The 20,256-nt window shown below is 37.5% G+C and overlaps 2 protein-coding genes across 2 annotated transcripts in view; both read left to right on the forward strand.

Moving 5' to 3' along the window:
- Positions 1-5,452, forward strand: part of htr1f (5-hydroxytryptamine receptor 1F) — a 29,116-nt gene extending 23,664 nt beyond the window's left edge. The window contains exon 3 of the mRNA XM_005811871.3: positions 377-5,452. Coding sequence (XP_005811928.2) covers positions 377-1,574 — 1,198 coding nt within the window. The 3' untranslated portion in view covers positions 1,575-5,452. The remainder of the gene's footprint in view (positions 1-376) is intronic.
- Positions 5,453-6,733: 1,281 nt separating this feature from the next.
- znf654 (zinc finger protein 654) lies at positions 6,734-17,225 on the forward strand. Its single transcript, XM_023337485.1, has 11 exons — positions 6,734-6,873; positions 7,659-7,804; positions 8,126-8,207; positions 8,431-8,566; positions 9,165-9,367; positions 9,609-9,745; positions 10,290-10,428; positions 10,621-10,905; positions 12,117-13,253; positions 14,707-15,485; positions 15,976-17,225. The coding sequence occupies exons 1-11, from the start codon at positions 6,748-6,750 to the stop codon at positions 17,000-17,002; spliced, it is 4,197 nt and encodes a 1,398-aa protein (XP_023193253.1). The 5' UTR covers positions 6,734-6,747; the 3' UTR covers positions 17,003-17,225.
- Positions 17,226-20,256: the final 3,031 nt, after the last annotated feature.

The raw sequence follows: 20,256 nt of genomic DNA on the forward strand, positions 1-20,256 counted from the left end.
GTAGGACTGAATTACTTCAATTGCTTCAAGGGCAAACTTTTGTGAGCAAGATAAGCTTTTTCATAGCTTGAGTTGCTTCATGGCCTTGGGCAGAATCAGTCTTTTGAGTTTAATGGCATGTTCTTGAGTGAAAGGATTCTTTTCAGACATTTTGATATTTATTTTGTATGTAGTGCCAAAGCCCAAATAACCGCCCTTGAATGTTGAAAAAGAGAGGTGAAGTTTGAATAACTTTACCTTGTACATTTTAATTTCCTTACCAGATTGTGGTGAGATTACACAAGTCACAAACACTTTTAATGTTGTACCTTGGAGTTTTTTACCGTTCTTCATTGTATGCCTAATGTCGGACTCTTTTTTCCACTTAATTTTGCAGAATGGATTTCTTTAATTGGACCGAAGGAGCCTTTCCTACAAACAACAGCAGTTTTGACTCCTTTGAGACTGCAACACTCCCTCCCAGTAAAATCCTACTAACAATAACCCTTTCTATTGTTGCCGTACTAACTACATTCTTTAACTGTCTGGTGATCACAGCTATTGCTGTCACCCGCAAGCTACATCACCCAGCCAACTACCTCATCTGCTCGTTAGCGGTGACTGACCTGTTGGTGGCTGTGCTAGTCATGCCCTTCAGCATAATCTACATCCAGAATGAAAAATGGATCATGGGTGAGGTGGTGTGCACCATTTGGTTGAGCATAGACATTGCGTGTTGTACCTGCTCAATTCTTCATCTTGCTACAATTGCCATTGACCGCTATAGGGCCATTACGGATGCTGTGGAGTATTCTCGCAAGCGCACAGGAGCCAGGGCTGGTGCCATGGTGGCAGTAGTGTGGCTCTTGTCCATTCTCATTTCACTTCCTCCACTACTCTGGCGACACTACAGTGATGACGAAGAGCATAAGGATCAATGCATCATCATCCACCACCACATGGCTTTCACTCTTTATTCCACACTTGGAGCATTTTATATTCCTCTGATGCTCATTCTAATCCTCTACTACAAAATCTACAAGGCTGCTCAGACACTTTACATGCGCAGAGAGGCTAGCAGGGCTAGCCGTCACTCATGCATGACCAATGGGAGCATGATTCCTTCATCCTATCCTCCTGGAGACAGCGATGGCGATGGTGGTCCTCAGAGTCCAGAGCCCATAAGCCCACCAGAAAAGTCCTTCTCTGAGCCTTCTACTGAGGAAACGCCACGTGAACGGGTGCGAGCCTCCAAAAAGGTTTTCCAAAGCAAGTCACGCAGGCATGACTCGAGGAGCGAGTCGCGTCGAAGCCAAATTTACCAAGCGCCCCGAATTTCAGGCTCACGGGAACGAAAGGCAGCATCCACACTGGGGTTAATAATAGGGGCCTTTGTTATCTGTTGGCTGCCATTTTTTGTCAAGGAGGTGATCGTCAACACATGTGGTTCATGCAACACTTCTATCGAAATGGCAGATTTTCTTACGTGGTTGGGCTACCTTAACTCTCTGATCAACCCCCTCATCTACACCATCTTTAATGAGGACTTTAAAAAAGCTTTCCAAAAACTTATTAGATGCAGTCATTACCTCTGATGCTTAGTCATGCGTGATCAAGCTCACACACCATTTAACAAATGTATGTAACAAAAAGAGAACAAAAGTAGTGGCTTCAGTCAGAGAATACTAATGGAACACTAAATCAATATACCACAGGAAAAAGGATGTAAACAAGAAAAAAAGACTGATTCCCATTTTCAGAATTGATATTAACTACTTCAACAAACTAAGTGGCACCTAATACACCCCATCTCACTGATGGGTATTGGTTTAAAGTTCAACACTGAAGTCCAGCCTCTGCTATTTATAGAGCAGCCCAATATCTCCCTAATGTTAATTGGTGTGTGTGAACGGATGCTGACATGTTGGTTTTGAAATATAAGGCAACTGCTGACATTTCTGAGGTCTGGGTTCAGAGCATTAGAGATTAGCCCTATTTAAAGGTCTATAAATAGCTGACCATCATGTCCGATCCAGATAATAAATTCATTTTTGTCAGCTGGACTCTGCTGGCTAAAATGTGTCATGTGTAAAATACCACAACCTACCAAGTCATTGTTTTATATGGTCATGGTATTAAAAAAACCTTTTTTCTCACTTTCACTCTCATCATCAACAGAAATATCTTTTTGTGTTATATTTGTTCTGCAAAACCTTTGAACAAATTTGAACGTGTTGTTCTGACTTCAATCATTTAAAATGTCTTAAAGTTATGGAAATATTCTGTGGGTTTTATAAACTTCACTCTGCTGCATCTTAACATCCTGTGTTTTTAAACAGAAAAGGTTAACATTCAGAAATGTTTATAAAGTATTTGAAGGGTAATTATCTGCTTTCAGAACTATGGATGCCCCAATTAAGCTATTTATGGTAGATACTGTCTTTATGCATTACCAAATTAACCCATGCCACACTAATTTATAAATAAATGGATAAAATGTATCTTAAAAAATATTTGCTTCAATCGCTCTCTCTCTTTCTGAAAACAAAATTTCAGGTTTCCTGGACAAATTTGGAGCTCCTAATTAGTGATTTAAAGTTGAAGAAAGTTTAGAAGAGTGCTCTAAGAATTTAAGGCGATAAGACCTTTGAGGTCTGGTATCTTCAGACACCTGAAAGCACCATCAGATAAATTGATTAGACACCTACCTGTTAGCCTGTATTTTTGAGTCATACTAGGGAGGGCGAATGTGGATTTCAGCACATCTGCTCCATCCGGCTGCAAGACTGCCAATCCAGGGGGGCACCAGCTGTTTTCATTACCCAGAGACATTTAATTGATGTGTTTTTTGGGTTGTTGTTTTTTTTTTCTTTTTGCAATCATGAACTGAGCTGTAATAAGTATGAAAAATAATTTTGCAGAATAAGTTGAATTGTGGTTGAAGACTCAGCCCATATATTTTTCTGCATAAATATTGCAGTATACCACTTCTATTATTATCATCCTTAAGTCACACAACTAATCTGAAATGAAACTAAAGTTTTCCTTGTATCTGTCCCTCTGAGACTTTGTCCATACAATTCTTTTTCAAAATAAGAAAGCTTTCAGCAAAACCCTTTTTTTCACGCAGCTGTTTACGATGAACCATTCTAAACACATGGACAATATTTACATTGTATTCTCTTTTTTTATTTTTAGCATTGACACATCTAAGACTACATATTAAACTGATATGTGATGGCACATGTTTTAGATTGAGCAGATGATTGATGCAAGATATAGTACAGTCAATAGATACCATTGTTCATTTAGGCCATCTTATACTTTGAGTCATGCCAGCAAAACGTCCATTGTTAAGACAGGGGTTAAAGATATGCACCTTATCAACAGCATTAGTTTCCAAAAGAGAACCATGACTCGTTGATTTTATGACTTGGTCAGTTGTTTACATGACAATGGGTACTTTTTTAAATGTAAGTATCAGTTCCATCTCACTTTTAAATACCAGCTTATTAGGTCGTGAAAGGAGTGTGGTACCCAGCTTCTGCAGTCAATGAGCAAGAAACATTGTATAGCCTGGACTGGTGTCAAATTCATCACAGGGCAGCACAAAGACAAAAAAAAGGACAATAAACCTTGTATTCCCACATTCATGATTGACGGTAATGTAGAGAGATAAATCAATCCAACAGTCATGTGTCCGGACTGTGGGAGGAAAGAACTCAAGAACAGGGAGAACACACAAACTCCATTCCAAAAGGCCACAATGGGATTGTATCCCAGAATCCTCTTGCTGCAAGGCAACAATGCTAACAACGGTACCACAGTGCAGCAGGTGTGGTAGCATATTTCAATGAATTATTAATGCATGTACCTCATATCATCAGTGTTATATCTGAAATCACACCATCTGTGAACTGTAAACTGAAGCATAAAAGTCTAAATATGACATAGTGAGGTTATGTTATTTATATAGAGTCTTGATCTTTGAATGCAAAGATGAAGGCTGAAGATATCACTGTGCCAAAAGAAATGATTTCTCCAGACAAAGAACTGCAGAAGACTACGAGAATGAGATCATCACTATGTCCTTAAACTCAACTCAAAACTGCTTTCACCAAGACTCCATATAATGCAATGTCAATTTTAGGAAAGAAAAAGGTGAACAATGCAGAAAAAAAAAACTAAGAACAAATAGATCTATGAGCTTTGCAGACCTTTTGGCTGTAAATTGACTTTATGAGAAGTAAAACAAAAAAAAAGTGCTTAGTTAAAATCTAAGTCTTACAGGGACCAGTAATAGTGGATCACTACTTGCTGGAAAATACTAGAACAAAAGAGGTAGGTGAACGTGTTGAGAATGAATGAAAACCAAGGGTACAACCCTGGGCTAACCAGGCAGCCCTGGCTCAAGGAAATATCTGCTCATTACAAAATTATTTTCTATGCTACTTATTTGCTCCTTTTATAATATTTTTCAAATAAATATTTAAGGTAAATGTTTGTCTGAGCTCTGCCCGAACAGCTAAAACTGCCATAAACCTCGCCTGTCAATGTGAGTCAAACAAGAAAACTGACAGAACATCTTGTTAGGAGTATCAAACAGAAAGCATTCCCTCGGATAAGTCCGATTTCCATACTTTTCTTTTAAGGAGCCTTTGAGTCAAGCGTCAGTTATATGAAATCTGTGTGTAATTATCAGATAATTGTTTATTAACTTTATGATGTAAACTTACCATTTATGTAAGAAACTGCCTTTTTTTAGATTGTAACAACGTTTCATATTCTATTTTCCCAGATATTTTTAATTTTATTTATTTAATTATTTTTCCTGAAAACTGTATACAACCCAGCCTGCTTAACTTTCACACCGTAGCCAGCACAGGGTTAATCAAGCCTCAGAGTTACTGGCGTAGAATTCCTCATTATATTACTCCTACTCAAATACTTGGAATAGGACTCCTATTTTTCACCATCTTGAAGACAGTATGAGATATGTTAGGAATGATTGTGGATGAGTCAAGTATGAGGGTGTACTGTATGCCACTGAAATAAGATAAGAATAGGTGTGGAATATCGTTGCTTACATCTTTTCCAGTGTGACCATACATTTCTTTTGCAGTGTCCATGTCTGAATTACAAAAGAAGACAAAAACCTAGATTGCACTACAGGAAATATGTTGTTAAGAGGTAATATAAATGTATCATTGTATGTATGGAGAGAGCTGTATAGGAATAATAATGATTTTTCACTGGTTAATTGTATTCAGTCTGCTGACAGATTGTGATTTAACAGGATGTTTCGAATTATTGTGCAAAGGTGCCATCTTGTGGCTAAGAGAGATAATTTAGACTTCCCACTTGGTTGTGATGACCTGCAACTTTGCTGCTAAAGAAAGATGTATGAATACATTTATGTGATATGGTTCATTTATCTTCCTTCATCAAAATAAATAAAGGCAGTTGAAATTTTGCTTCCTTTCTCTTTTTGAATAGTCAATTTTCCCCCCTGAACTTTAGGGACATTTCCGAGGGAAAGAAGTCAATTCTTTTTTCTCCCACCTACACATTACGTAGAGACCACATTAGATCCATGTTTAGTGATTTCCTGTTGATTCCATTCTGTAATTTTGTCCTACAAAAACTGTCAATCTTACCCTCTTTTACCTATTTGGAATTGCTTTAGTTCAAATCAGTAACCAGGCAAAAGTAACAAAGTACTTCCTTTGATTTACCTGAGTCTCCACAAGGATCTACATTTTCCAAGTTGTTCCATAATATATAAACTTTGCATATATTCATATACACAATTTACTTGTATTTTTCAGGTGTGCTTTTAAAAGATCAATAAACCAACCTGCAAGCACAGTAATTGAATCAATAATGGCCCAAATGCAAGATTTTTTTTTTTAACATTTTTCAAGGTTTTATTATTATTTTGGAATTTTATCTTTTACATTTTTGGTAGCAACAAATCATATTGTGGTGATAAAGACATTTTTTCAGATCTTTACATACAGCAACCTGTATTAAAGTGAACAGTTAAATGTTACAATAAAGGACAAACCCTGTCTCATTGGTCCAGAAACATTTGTATTTTAAACCCCAATATAAAAAGAACATTGAGATTACCTCTTTCTGCTTTAATTTACATCTGCATCCTAAGTGAAGTTTTACATCTCATCCCAGGGGATCTTTTTGCTAAGGAAAATAAAGGTACTTCCTCAACTTAATTTTTTTCCGTCTTTTTTGGCACTATTTTGTCCTCCCTCATATCTGCGTCCTACTTGGGTGCTGCCATCTTCAGTACCACTGCTGCAACCCATACTGCAACGCACAATTACCTTTAACAGTGGCCCGACTCCTGTTTGATGCATATGGAAAGTATACAAGAATACATGGGGTGGAACGTTCAAGCACACAATGGAGTGAATGTTCACCTGTAGATCACAAAACCAGTCAAACCTCAGGTTTGAAAATTGTAATATGCGTGACTGGTCATGTGTTCTTATCAACATTTTTAGTTTATTCATTTATAGAGGCTTTATGCTGTTTCTCAGGATATAATGAACAGTTCTAACAAATGTTGAAAATATTTTACCAGTGAATTGTATATATACGTACAATTCACTTATACAAAATATAAATTTTCACAATATAAAGTTGGTTGCCAGATTTGTAGTGCCTCTGTAAGGAGGAAAGCTCATGCGGTGGATAATGCGGGACAAATCTGGCAACCTTGTCTATGCGCTGGATAAAGCATACAGTATGGCGGACAACGAAAGTGATTTGGAAACTGACGGGCTTGAATTAGCTCTGGATTCACTGTGTCTTAGACACTGCAGGGACGAGTCGTCTCTAAACAGCAAGGACTACTGCTCTGAGTTTTGTGAGGTGTGTTGGAAAAAACTGTTTCGACAAAATTGGAGTTTGTTTTGTGCTAACACTCCTAGCTTTTATAGCTCCCGATAGCCTCCAGACTAGCTCTATTTATGCAGTTGTATCGCCATAGGTAATCAGGAACTCACACGAATAGCCAGTTTCTAAAGATAAAAACAGTACTGTGCCTTTGAAACTGTATAAAACGGTGTTAATTATTTGACGTTTGAAAATGCTTAACTGTGTAGCTTTTCAGTTAAGCTAAGCTAACAGGATAGTGAGAGTGAGAGGCGAAACAAGGTTTGTGTGTACACAGCGTGGTGAACGTTACCTGTCATGATTAATCAAGACAAGAAGATTCAAAATAAAAGCTTTATATTTCAAATATCACCGGAAACGAGATATCCAGTATCTTTACCCAAGCCGAAGGCACCAGTTTTCCTTCAGTCAGTAACGACAAATGTGATGTTCTTTGTGATTTATTACAGCGCTACAATAGAGACACGCCTCATGTTTGGAAAAAGAAACAACTTTGAAGTTACACACTTAACTTAACTGTACTTCATATCATTTTATTTTATTAGATGATGTTTTGATCAGTGCCTAAAATCGTATGTAAATCTTATGTGTTTGCATGCTTACGCAAACAAAAGCCTGCACTGTATGTCAATGTTTACAAGATATTCATGGAGAAACGTTAGACCTAGGAAAGAATACCAAAGAGCTCGTAGCTGGAGTTAACTTATCGGGCATTTCTGTGTTTTTGGTGTGGATTAATTACCTTTGTTCTTCCTGCACAGTTGGTGGAGGAGTACACAGCCCAGTGGCATGTTCCTCTGCCTCAACTCAAGGTTCTGCGGACTGCTCTTTGCAATTTTACCAAAGCCACATCTGCCTTTCCTGATGACTGTCAGCACGTCCACTATGTCCTCAGCAGTCTGGCCTTGTGAGTACCGTTGGAATCTGTTTTAGATGCTGTCACTACAAGAAATTAATGTCCATGTGAAATCCATGGACATTATTGGAAGGTTCAGGTTTAAGTGACAGGCAAGTTGAGGCCTGCAGATTCATACCAAGTTAAAATATATCAACAAAAAGCTAGATAAGAGACTGTACTGTAAGGGCAATTTTACTGCATAAGAAAGAAACACACTGCAGGTTTTAAAATTGGTATACTCAAATTCAGAGGAATGTGCAAACTATGAACCAAGCTGAGGTTTGTTGTTATTCGTATTGTTGGCCTTATGTCAGTCCTTTTCTCTTGCAGGAGCTTCTTTGAACTGATGCTGTTCTTTAGCAGAGAGGAATTTGTGGAAAAGCCTTTGAAAAACATCCTTGATTGTTTTCAGGTATCGAAACAACGTCTGATTACTTTATTTGCTCAATTGCTCTGGCGATTGAACACTGTAAATAGCGAGAGCATCCAGCTTCAGCCACTTCTTTTCAAGCATAAAACAACACAACAAACTTGATAATGAAAAACCTATCAGATGTGAACTTTCCAAAAGCTTATCTAACTTTTTAAATGAAATTGAGTAGTGCTCTGACTTATCGTGATTTTTGTTGTTGTAGGAATGCCACTTGAAACTTTTGAGGCACAGGAACATCTATCTACATCATGTGAAGCAGGTTATCAAAGGTGGGGGTCCATGGGAGAATTCAGTGTTGCAGAGAATTCTGAAAGAGGGAGAAGTGCTCCAGAGTGAAGGTAGACGTGCACCGCATTAGAAAGTGAAATAATGTTTTAAAAAATGACTCTAATTAAACTGTGGTTAAAACTGACTGACCTTGATAGATTTTGTCAGTTAACATAAATTACTGGGGCAATGGTGGTCATTACTGGGGAACGATACTGCTTTAATTAGTGATATCCCCATCTAAAACTTTTATGCCCAAGATGAAGCATTTGCTCCAGCCTGGTTCTACATTAAAGTCAATGAACTTCATATCCTCACACTCTTTGGCTTTGAAGTGCAGCAGAATAAAATGCTATATTTTATTATTATACTGGCATTGATATTTCCTGCTCAACTCGCTCATTAATAGCAATCATGATTCTGCAGTTTCTTTTGATGTCAAGAGATATTTTGTACCATTCAAAGTATATGAAAACTTGACTATATTAAAGACGTCTGTTGACCTGAATGTTGTATAATGGACTGTATTTTACTAAAAAAGTTGGATCTGTAAAATTATTGACCTCTAGTTAAATTTTAACAGGATCAGGTGTCATTTTGGTTAAAGTTTATTGGGTTGGAGCGTTACAGAAACAGTCCATCTAACTGATGTCCTCTCCGTCTGTGCAGTTGATGACTACTTCAGTGCAGAATTGCCTATCTTTTTGGAGCTGCGCGTTCGATATCTGCAGGCCTGTGAACGGATGCAGGAGGCTATGGCTCTTTCTAAAAGCTGTCTGGAAAACCAGGAGATTGGAAAGCATCTTTACTTCCATCAGGCCTACTTGACATGCCTCTACAAGGCCTCTCTGTATGAAAGCCTTCAGAAGGAGGTAAGGTTGTTGTTGCACTTTGAAGCAGTTGAATAATGGCAAAAGCTCTTGTTTTTTTATTTTATTTGCCTGACATGTCAACCTTTTGTGTTGCATTTATTACTCAAATTATTTTAAGTATATTTAAGCAGTTTCTTCAGCAGAGAAGTTTGTTTCTGTCCATTACAATACAAATGACACATTTTAGTGTTATCGGCTATGACTGTACAGTTATGAATGTGATGTTTTTGTTGTTCCTCAGATGGCAGAAATAGACGGCCGTGATGCAGTCGAGATAATCTGCAACACTGAGAGCGTGGAAAAAGATGAGCTTTTGTTGTCGCTCTGTAAAGCTTTCCTCACTCGGCAGTTGCACAAAGGGGACATGTATTACATCTGGTTAGTGTGACATTCTAACCAGCATTTTGTCCCTTGAAAATTAGCCATAAACTCCCTGTTGATACATTTATTTAAAATCTTTTTAATATTCACACATCTTCAGATTTCAGAATTTGTAGGAGGTTCTGATCTTCCACAGTTGTTGCTACTTTGATGTTCTGGCAAATTAACGTGTACTTTCTTCAATCTGACAGCAGCAGAAAGAAGTATTAATACTTGCATGTAGGATTACTTTTTAATTAGCATATCCTTTTATTTATATAACTTTGAGGTTTCACTGTAGTTCACTGTTCATTTGTTACACATTAGCAGTCAAACCACAATCCTTCTAAAATATTTACTGCCAGTATGTTGTTGAACTTGCTCTAGTCTGTTAGTAGGAACTGGGTTTACAAATTTTAGAATGTTCTCTATGACTGCCATGATTTGAGTATAAAATCTCAAAAAAACTGAAGAATGAGGCTAATTTGTAAATATGTAGCCATGTGTGTCCATGGCTGCATACCTGAAGTAGATGTAGTTGACCGTGTTCACTTTCCTGCAGGGACCTCGTCTTTATCTGGAGTAGATTGCATCTGAGGGCCTATCCCTCCCGACAAGGCTTCCTGGCTGAGTGTTCAGAACTTGCTTCATCTGCCACCAACGTCAGAGCCATCTTCCCCTTCATCAAGCTGCTCACTGAGGTAAGAATGTCAACTCATCATTAGCTTAGATCCATAAGGTACATTTCATTGTTTAATGAAATGTCTTTTTAATTCTTATGACACTTTCACACAAAGTTTTGACACTCTCCCATCTTGTCCTGAGTCATTTGATTTTCGTATTCAACTTTTGGCTCAACTTTTTTCCACTGGTGTTTCTTTTCATTTGTATAGCTCGGCGGTGAGGGAGTTGTGGTTGCTGTTGAGCTCTGTGCCAGGGCGTTGCATCTCTGTGATATGCAGAGTGACACTGTAACCTGCTCACTTGTCTGCAAGACCATCGCCTTCCTGCTGCCTCATGACCTGGAGATCTGTCGCGCGTGTTCCCTGCTGGTCTTTTGCCAGGAGCGAAGCCTGGAGGCGTACCGGACTGTGTGTCTTCTTTACAGGCATCCAGATCAGGAGCAACATCCTCACAACAACCCTCTCCGGACCAATGTTCGCTTCCATATTCTGCAGGTCGGTATCTAAAATATTAATGACAAGACATGCATCTAAAGGCATTACATTTTCAGAATGTACAGTACTATTTTTTACTCACTTCATAAATGAGTTCATTACACACAGACTGAAATATATCAAGCCTTTGCTTCTTGTAATTTTGATAATTATGGTTTGAAGATGATAAAAACAAAATTTTGTTTCAGAACATTTTAATATTGTGAAAAAGTAAAATGTAAAACTGTAATCACCCTCTAATCAGCTTATTAACTCAAAAAATGTGTTAGGAAAAGGTGCATCAGTAGATGCAGCCTTGAAAGGAATGTAAAGAAAATTCTTTTTAAGAATTTTGGGGAGCTTCAAACGCAGTTCACAGAGGCTGGAGTCAGGAGCCACGTTCCTCATCCTATCTGGGTTAAGGAGAGACAGAACTGGGCTTTTGCATAGTGGTTCTTTTCGGTTAAAACTTAAGTTTACATTTCATTTGGAGGAAGAGTGGAGAGGCACATAATCCACGTTGCAGGCAGTGATGGTTTGCAGTGCCATGTTGTGTTGGTCCACTGGGTTTTCTGAATCTATAGTCAATGTAGCTGTCCAGTAGGAAATTTGAGCGCCCTTCATGTTTCCTTTTTATCATAGGCTTTATGGTGATGCTGATGTTTGTGTTTTGAATGCATAAAATGGAGAGAAATATATTATGAAATTGTATTACTAACAATAGTTTGCACTAGAACAAATGGAAAATTCAATTACTTTTTGACTTCTAGCAATATCAGGTGAGTGTGTCAACTCGGGTGTGATGCCATTCCCAGTTCATTGCTCAAGTCAGACTCAGCGTTAGCTCAAGGACACTTGGATTACGCTGCAGGACAGTGATTCGAAGCTAGACGTCACATCTACCTCTCAAAGATTCAAAAATATTCTTAAAGTTTGAAGTATCAGGTTTGTTTTCAAAAACCCTTGAAATGTGACTGATTTGAAATTATTTCTGCAAAGAACAATTGGTGAAAGTTGCTCTGCATAGATGTTAGTCTTATTGCAAGGTGTCACAAATGGTTTGACCCATTTGCCCTCTTTCTGCCATCAAGTTTTTTTCTCCTCAGTGAATAAATTCATCATTTGAAAACTGTAAGATTGGAATATTTTTTAAATTATAGCAAAATAATTAAAAGGACAAATTACAAAATATTTCTAATTAAGACATTTTAACAATATCTTTTCCTTTCCAGATGCTGAAAGAGCGCCTGTGCTTTGACCCTGAGTTTTGGAACCTGCTCACTCTCAGGACTCACTGCTTAGAGTTGATGAGCGATAAGGTCATGAAAGACGCTGTTCTCGATGAGATGAAGCTGGAAGAGGAAAAGGAATCTAGTGAATATCTCTTACCGAATAACTGTGTGAATGAGTCGTGCACCCTATGTCTTGATTCATGCCTCAGCACTCCAGGTCCAACTGAGAGCGAAGACCTTCCTGAAATCCCGGTTGTGGTTAAATCAGAAACAAAGTGTGTTCCACGAGGTCATATTCATCTAAGGAGGAAGAAATGGAAGAGATTGAAGCAAACTTTGCCAGACGAAGAGCTTGACTTTGTTGATGATCCGGAATTTAAATACAATCTCAAACCCACTTCTTTGAGTAGTAAACCCATGTACTCTCTAAGATGCACCCAAATAAAAGTGGGGAATTCTGCCAATGTGATTCTCCCTTCAAACCACAAGAGAGAATACTTGTCCCGAAGCGTTAAGAACCAGATTTTTAAAAGAAGGGGTCGGAAGAAGAGATGGTTGCAGGGTCTTCCAAAGACAGAGCAAGTCCAGACGTTTACGGTTATCAGAGTTGGTGGCAAAAAGCGAGGAAGAAAGCCTTTACCGAAGCTGGAGTTATCTTTCCCCGATAATGAACTTCACCTCACAGAGGAATCATGTGGAGTTGAGGTGGAAACAGAAACAGAAGACAAACAGGAACTTATACCTGATTTGGATGATATCCCTTCAAACTTTGCTAAACACACAGAAGAGGTAGTTCAGCATCTGAATGAACTTATAAAGGAAAACAACAAAGACTCAAGTATGGTTATTGGTTCCAGTCTCAGTGAACAACCTCAAACATCTTTGGAATCGAAACTTTGTGAAGATTTACCAAGTGAACCCCCAACTCCTGCTGTTGCTGTCGAAGCTGACCCCGAGCTCGATGGTCCTGTCTTTGAGTTATTGGATAATCCAGTTGAGTTGCTACACAATTACTCCCTCCTGTCTAGAGACTCTGAAGGTGAAGAACCAAAACCTTCAGAATTGAAGCCATCTGATGAGATTAATGGTAACATAAAGCAGGAGTCAGATGTGGAAATAGAAGAACCAGAAACTGAGGTCAGTCTTTTTTTTATTTACTCATAATAAATAAGTAAATACCGCAGAGTTACGGTATTGTTACCGTAACTCTGCATCACTCCACATTGCTGCCAGTTTTGGAAATCAAAACAATAACTTTGAAATAGAGATTCAAAAGTCACTTTTCCCTGTTTTGCCCTTCATCAGCTCTTATTGGTGACAGGAAAGCACCTAGATTCTGATGAGATCTAACTTTTCACTTTAGTTTATTGATTAACAGCTTTCACTTTGAATGTAATAAAAATTTGATGGTTGGCATTAGATGCTTTGTATTTTATCGGGATGATCTAGTAGTACTTTTTCTTTTCAATTTATTCTATCAAATAACTATTTTCCTCTTTGTTTTGAATCGGTCGAAATCTACAGGTCAGATGAGAAAATCAGAAATCAACATCGGGCAGGATAAGATTAGTTTTTGTTTAAACAGCAATTAATTTTGACTAGTTGACCAGTTATATGTTGATTTTTATCATTCTTTGTAATCTATCTTTTTTCATTTGATATTTTTTCCTTGAGTTTGACATAGAGTCGCTTGATTATGAAAGCACATTATTTTCATAAATATTAAAATTTAGTTTTTAAACCTTTGGTCTTAGGAACTTGGAAACCTACATTTCTAATCTAAGTTTTAGTGAAACAATTAGCATTGCTTTTATTGTGTAGAGAAACAGAAACACAGTCGTTTATTTTCTGAAAAGACGGTTCTTTATTTTCTGCTCTGGCTGTAGCCAATTCAAGCTTTTTGCTTGTGAGGTCATTTACAATCTGAACGAGGAGGAAACGGGTCTGACTCCCGCTGGAAAGAGTTTACTGCATGAGGTACTCAACCACCCGTAAGAGCAAAATCGAGTTTTCTGCTACATTAAGTCTGGATGCCCACTTTGAGTGCTGATGAAGTAGCTTTTTTTTTTCTACTTATTATCTACCATTAGGTCATGTTGTTTTATGATGGGGTGGTTGTTCTGAGTTGTTCAGATTTGGTCAGAGGGCATAATTTGTCATATTTTATCAGCAAAAGTAGGGTGTAATGGAACAAATTAATTAATGATTTTTTAGAAATTAATATAAAATTAAGTTTATTAATAAAATTTGAATACTTCTAAGACTTTCTCTATACAGAAAATATGTTATCCAATTGTTTAAATACATGAAATCTTAGTGGTTTGTTTTGAGGTATGAAATGTAAGAATGAAATTTTAGTGAGTGAGTATGAACCGGTGGTATCCATTGGTGAAAAAGCAGACTGATATAGAAAACAGCAATTACATCAATTTGTCCATTGGAGTGTATTATATGGTTTGTTTTTTGTACTGTTGGGAGAAAACTGAGCAAAATCAGATAAAAATGTTTTGATGATGCAGCAGCTTCTCATATTGTTTTGTATAAGATTATAATTGACCTCTACATTTTGCTTCTTTGTGTCTTTGTCCAGATAAAACCCATAAAAACATGGAGGGAGAAATTGCTGCGGACTCAACAGTATGGTCACTTAAGTTATACCTGCAAGATCTGCCATAAAACATTCAAGGGTTTGAATGTGATGAGGCACGCATTCTCACATTTAAAGAATAGGAAACTAAAATGCATTCTCTGTGGAAAACGCTTCAAGCTTCTGCCTTTGGCCAAAAAGCATATTCTCGAACACATTAATGAAATGTCGAATCATAAACCAAATGTGGAGCAAATGCAGGAAAATCCTCCTACTAATGGAATCATGGAAAATGAGCACCCGCCCGATAAAGAAATTGAGACGCCTGTTGCCGAAAACGAAACTTCTGAACAGAAACCTAAATCCAAATCCAAAAAGCAGGTGTTGATCCTGAACAGGGAGGAACGGATCATCAGAAATATCCGCGTCCTGCTTAGAAAGACGGCTTTGTTTCATAAAAGAAACAAAAGACCAAACACAGAGATTAACCTGATTGAATTCACAGATGAGCAAGTTGTTATTACAGATGGTCTGGTGATAATAAAGAATGTGGCTTCGATAAAGGAGGAGGTAGGGGAAGAGGGCAAAGAGACCCCAGTGGGGGAGAATGGGTGCAGTGTGGATTATACATATCCTTTGTGCCCGTCAGACGTCTGCGATCGAGTTTTCTTGAAACTGAACAGTTCGCTGACAAAGCATGCCATCAAATGCCATCTTGGTGAAGAGAAGGTTCTGGAGAAGACTTACATTTGGTCCAAACACAAGTGCTGTTTCTGTGTCAGGTAAGAACCAAAATCAAAAATTTCTATTTTGATAAAAACAAAAGATCTAAATTTGTTATCAGGTAAATTAACAGGTTCTTAAAAGTTTGTTTTCTTAAAAAAAAAAAAAAAATCACTATGACTCAATTATTTTTGGATGAAAATGTCATGCAGCCATATCACCTAGGGCCAGATTGATTTGGATAGGCATTTTCCCTTAATAAAAAAAAGCATTTTTATCTCTAACATTGAAATTGAAATGCATTGAAATTTATGTGGAAACAATTAATAAATTATACAAAGATGACAAAATATGAAATCTAAAAGCTGTTTTTCACAGTATTGTGTTTATGAAAAATGTAATTTATTTGAGGTAAACTCCATTGCGCACAATCTTTATTCTTCACTTTCAGATCTTTGGACGTCAAACATGAAATATTTGCAGATCTCACTGTTATGTTTAAGGACTCAAAATGTTCTGTTTTTTTTAAACGTCTGTTTCCTCTGACAGGCATATGCAGTTCCTGGATCAGTATAAGCACCACATGAAGCTCCACGATGATCCTCTGCCATTCTTCTGCTACCACATAGAGTGTAAACAGCGCTTTGCAACACAGCCGGAGTTAAAGGACCACATCAACACCCACCAGCCCTTCAGACCTCAGTGTTCATACCCAGACTGTGAGAAGCTCTTCTCATGTTTTCAGGGTCTTTCTGACCACGAATGGAGACACTACATCCCAGTGCCACAGAGGAAAGAGCTTGACCTTGGAGCCAACCTAAAAGACAAGATGAGCAAAGAAGCTCCATGGAAGCAAAGGGTAAAAATTGAAGAAATTTGGCTTCAGAATAAAAAGTCCCAAAGCCAAATGAGTCCTACTTCTGATAAAATCAAAGCTGAAGATGGGGAAACAACTAGCCTAGACAACAGCCAGGATTTAGTTACATGTGATAACTGTCCAACAACAACACTTAGCCCTGAAATCTTGGAAGATAGACCCACAATCAATGGATTTGAGGAAGTGACAAAACTTACCCCAGAGGAATCCAAAGCTGCAACTGGTGCTGCGAAAACCCCTAAAAAGAAACCTGAAAAAAAACTGATCAACTGGGACGTCATAAATATCAGAGAGTACCAAGATATTTCCACTCTGGCTGAGGGAATCCAGAAGAACATAGCAGAACCGCACATTACGGAGCACAAGACCTTTAAACCCGAAGATCCCGCCTATGCCCAGTTTGTAAAAACCCCCTTTGTCCGACCGCCACCCTCCACCTACTTGGACGAATCGGTGCTTTCAATGCGGAAGAGGAGTTCCGCTGATCAGCAGTCTGTAAAAAAATATGTCAACAAGAAGAAGATGAGAGAACTGGCTGCAGAAAAGGCAAATCAGAATGTGGTAGTCCCGGACCAGAAGGTCCGACATCGCTGCGGCAAATGTCTGTCCTCCTTCAGCACATTGGAGGAATTACAAATGCACGAAGGCCGCAACACCTGCTCCTCTCTCTTTGGTTTTGATTCAGATGATGAAAGTTAGCCTCATTGGCTCACTGATCAGAACATTATGGCACAAAACCTCTCAACTCCATTCATAAACAGATTGTGTTTGAAGACGAGCTGTGAATTATTGTTTTCATTTGTCTCATTTTCATATTTACAGTGGATCAGCAACAAAATGCGTAGTTAATTCTAAATTGAGCAATAATTTAATGGACGCAGCTACTGTACTTGTATTGTGTTTAATTAAACAACAAACTGATTTTAATTTTATTGAAATTAATTTATACTTGTTACAATTATTATGCAAGTTATAATTTTGAGTCTTAATATGAGTCTTGAACAATTACAAACCTGAGTACTTCAGAGACTAAAAGGGCAAAAGTAATGGGCAACTGTTAGTGTCTAGAAATATCTAAATTAAAATATTTTCTATTCATTTTATTAATTGTCAATAATGAGATTATAAGGGCCCCCAAGATTTTTAAGTGTTTAGTTTAGGTGAGGAAGGAAGCCATATTATTATTTCTATCTTTAAGACATTTGTCTGTTAGCCACTTAGCAGTGGAGCATCATCCTGCATAAAAAATTGTTTTCTTAAAATTTTCTGACTGCTCTTATCTGTACCTTTTCGTGAAGAAACTTCAAATAATTTTAAGTTTATTTTGATTAAGTTCTTAACCTAAAATGGCGCAACAAGCTCATCCTTAATCATCCCAGCACTCCACCTCCACCTTGCTGCAGTCAGGTGAAGTGGAGCTCTCAGTCTAGTCAGTCCATAAGAATGTTAAAAAAAACAGCCTAAGTGTGTTGTACAGCGGCAGTCGACTTCTAGACTTCCTTACCTCGGCTATGTCTCTGAGCATTGAACATTTTTACACCTGAGTAACTCAGGCAGACGCCACTGAAGGAGAACACGCTCCTTAATTACAGACGTATGATTCACCTGACATACTTGCATTCAGTAAGCATTAAAGTTGATACACTTTGGAGCTGGAAAAAGTGAGCGTCAATACAAGTAAAACTCAAAATAATTACTTGCATAATAACCGTGTAAAGTCTACATTGTTTTATAAAAAGCAAATCATTTGAAGCGTAAGAAGGCCTTGTTGGGGAGTTTTTCAAAGGTAATGTCCACATCTGTGGAGTTGCTCAAAATGATGGGTACATCTCACTAATTTTAAATATCATTGAAATATAAATTTAAATAGTTTCAAATAGGTGCTCATATAGATTCATTGCAGAAAATGCTATGATGTACAGTACAGACCAAAAGTTTGGACACACCTTCTAATTCAATGGGTTTTCTTTATTTTCATGACTATTTATAAGGCAAGAAATCCCACTTATTAACCTGACAGGGAACACCTATGAAGTGAAAACCATTTCAGGTGACTACCTCTTGAAGCTCATCAAGAAAATGCAGAGTGTGTGCAAAGCAGTAATCACAGTAAAAGGTTGCTACTTTGAAGAAACTAGAATATAAGGGCTATTTTCAGTTGTTTTACACTTTTTGTTTAGTGCATATTTCCACATGTGTTATTCATAGTTTTGATGCCTTCACTGTGAATCTACAATATCAAAAGTCATGAAAATAAAGGAAACTCATTGAATTAAAAGGTGTGTCCAAACTTTTGGTCTGTACTGTATTTCAAGCATTTCTGTTAATTTTCCCAGTTATGGCTTACAGCTAATCAAAACACAAGTTTCTCAGAGAATTTGAAATTTACAATTTTAAAATAAAAAGATTTCTAATACTTTGATATCCAAATACTGAGAATGTAGGTGTATTTTAAAGTGCTGTACATGCAGTCAATATTTGGTCAGAGCTCTGTTTGTATTAATTTCTCCATCAGTGCAGCATAAGTCAACAAGATTCATTTTCATTGATATTCAGATTTATTGGAAGGTTGACCTATGGGTTTGATAATCTAATTAACTCACTGGCATTATATTCAATGGCTAAGAAAATGTCTTCCATACATTTGTGCCCCATTCTTAACATTACCATTTTAAATTGAAAAATCATTGATGTCTTGATCTGAGATTGTTATTACTGTTGCCTTGCAACATAAGGACCCAGGTTTGAATCCCAGAGAGGGTTCTTTCTGCAAAAGCTTGCATGTTTTCCCTCTGTGTGGGTTTTCTCCAAAACTCCAGCTTCCTCCCCAACAATCCAAAAGACATGTCTGTTCTTTTTTTTTTAAACTGTCCTTCGGTATGAGTGTGTGCATGCATGTCTGTCTTGTGTGTTACTGTCGCCCTGTGATGGACTGGTGAACTGTCCCGCCTCTCGTCTTAGGACGACAGGAGATGGGCACCAACCGCCCCCGCCATGCTGCATGGATAGGCGGGTAGATCATGGATAAATCCTCCAACTGTTGCCAAATACAGCAAATTTTAAAGACCTACAATGTGTTTCCATGGTTGTACATGAAGGTCATAACTTTTGTTGAGTAGTTTTCTGATAACAGGAATAAATGTAGTTTTTTTTTATTAATAAAACAAGTTGTCTTTGTGCCAAGACAGAATCGGTGTAGAAATTGATGTTATTTCAAAGTTGAGGCTCAGATTCTTACTTGTGGACCTCACTTTGTAGAATTTCACTTTGAGCTTAAAACAAAGACTTTTTTTTTCTGTTAATTTTTTATGGTGTGATTCAATAGGACTGCATTCAAATCTTATTTATATGTAAAAATGTTAATAGCTGTTTTGTAAATGTAATATTGATCCATATATTTTTCTTAAGATGTGATTCAATTTCTTTAAATAAACAAATTGTGAAATATTCTGAATGGTTGAGATTTGTATGGCCTTAAGTAAAAATATACTATTTGGAAAAGAATAAAAAATACGTAATATACTTTTTATTGTGCTATAAGCTAATATTAGATAGCTGGTGAACTATTTTTGTTAGAGGCTGTTAGCTGCTTGACAGGCATCATGCTGATAAGTTATTAAATAGCATTACGTTAATGTGGGTGAAGCATGGCACTCCTTTTCACACCACAACTAGCAAAACCAACGTGGGGAAGCCTTCCTCCAGGAGGCTGACTGGCAGTGTGCAGCGGCATATTATGCAGGAGGAGCATTGTGTCAATAATCTATCCTAAATACAGCTGGAGAACATGCAGACACATTCTCTGGAATCTCGTTCAAATTACAAAAGAGTAGAATAATTTTCTTGATACCAGTGACTTGCCTAGTCAAGGTTAAAACTTAAAAGCCTAAAGAATTTGAAATTTCATTTCAAGAATGTAAAAAGAGCAGAAAAAATAGTGGTGCATCAGAAGA

This window comes from Xiphophorus maculatus, chromosome 7, assembly GCF_002775205.1.
Source record: "Xiphophorus maculatus strain JP 163 A chromosome 7, X_maculatus-5.0-male, whole genome shotgun sequence".
Lineage (NCBI taxonomy): Eukaryota > Metazoa > Chordata > Actinopteri > Cyprinodontiformes > Poeciliidae > Xiphophorus > Xiphophorus maculatus.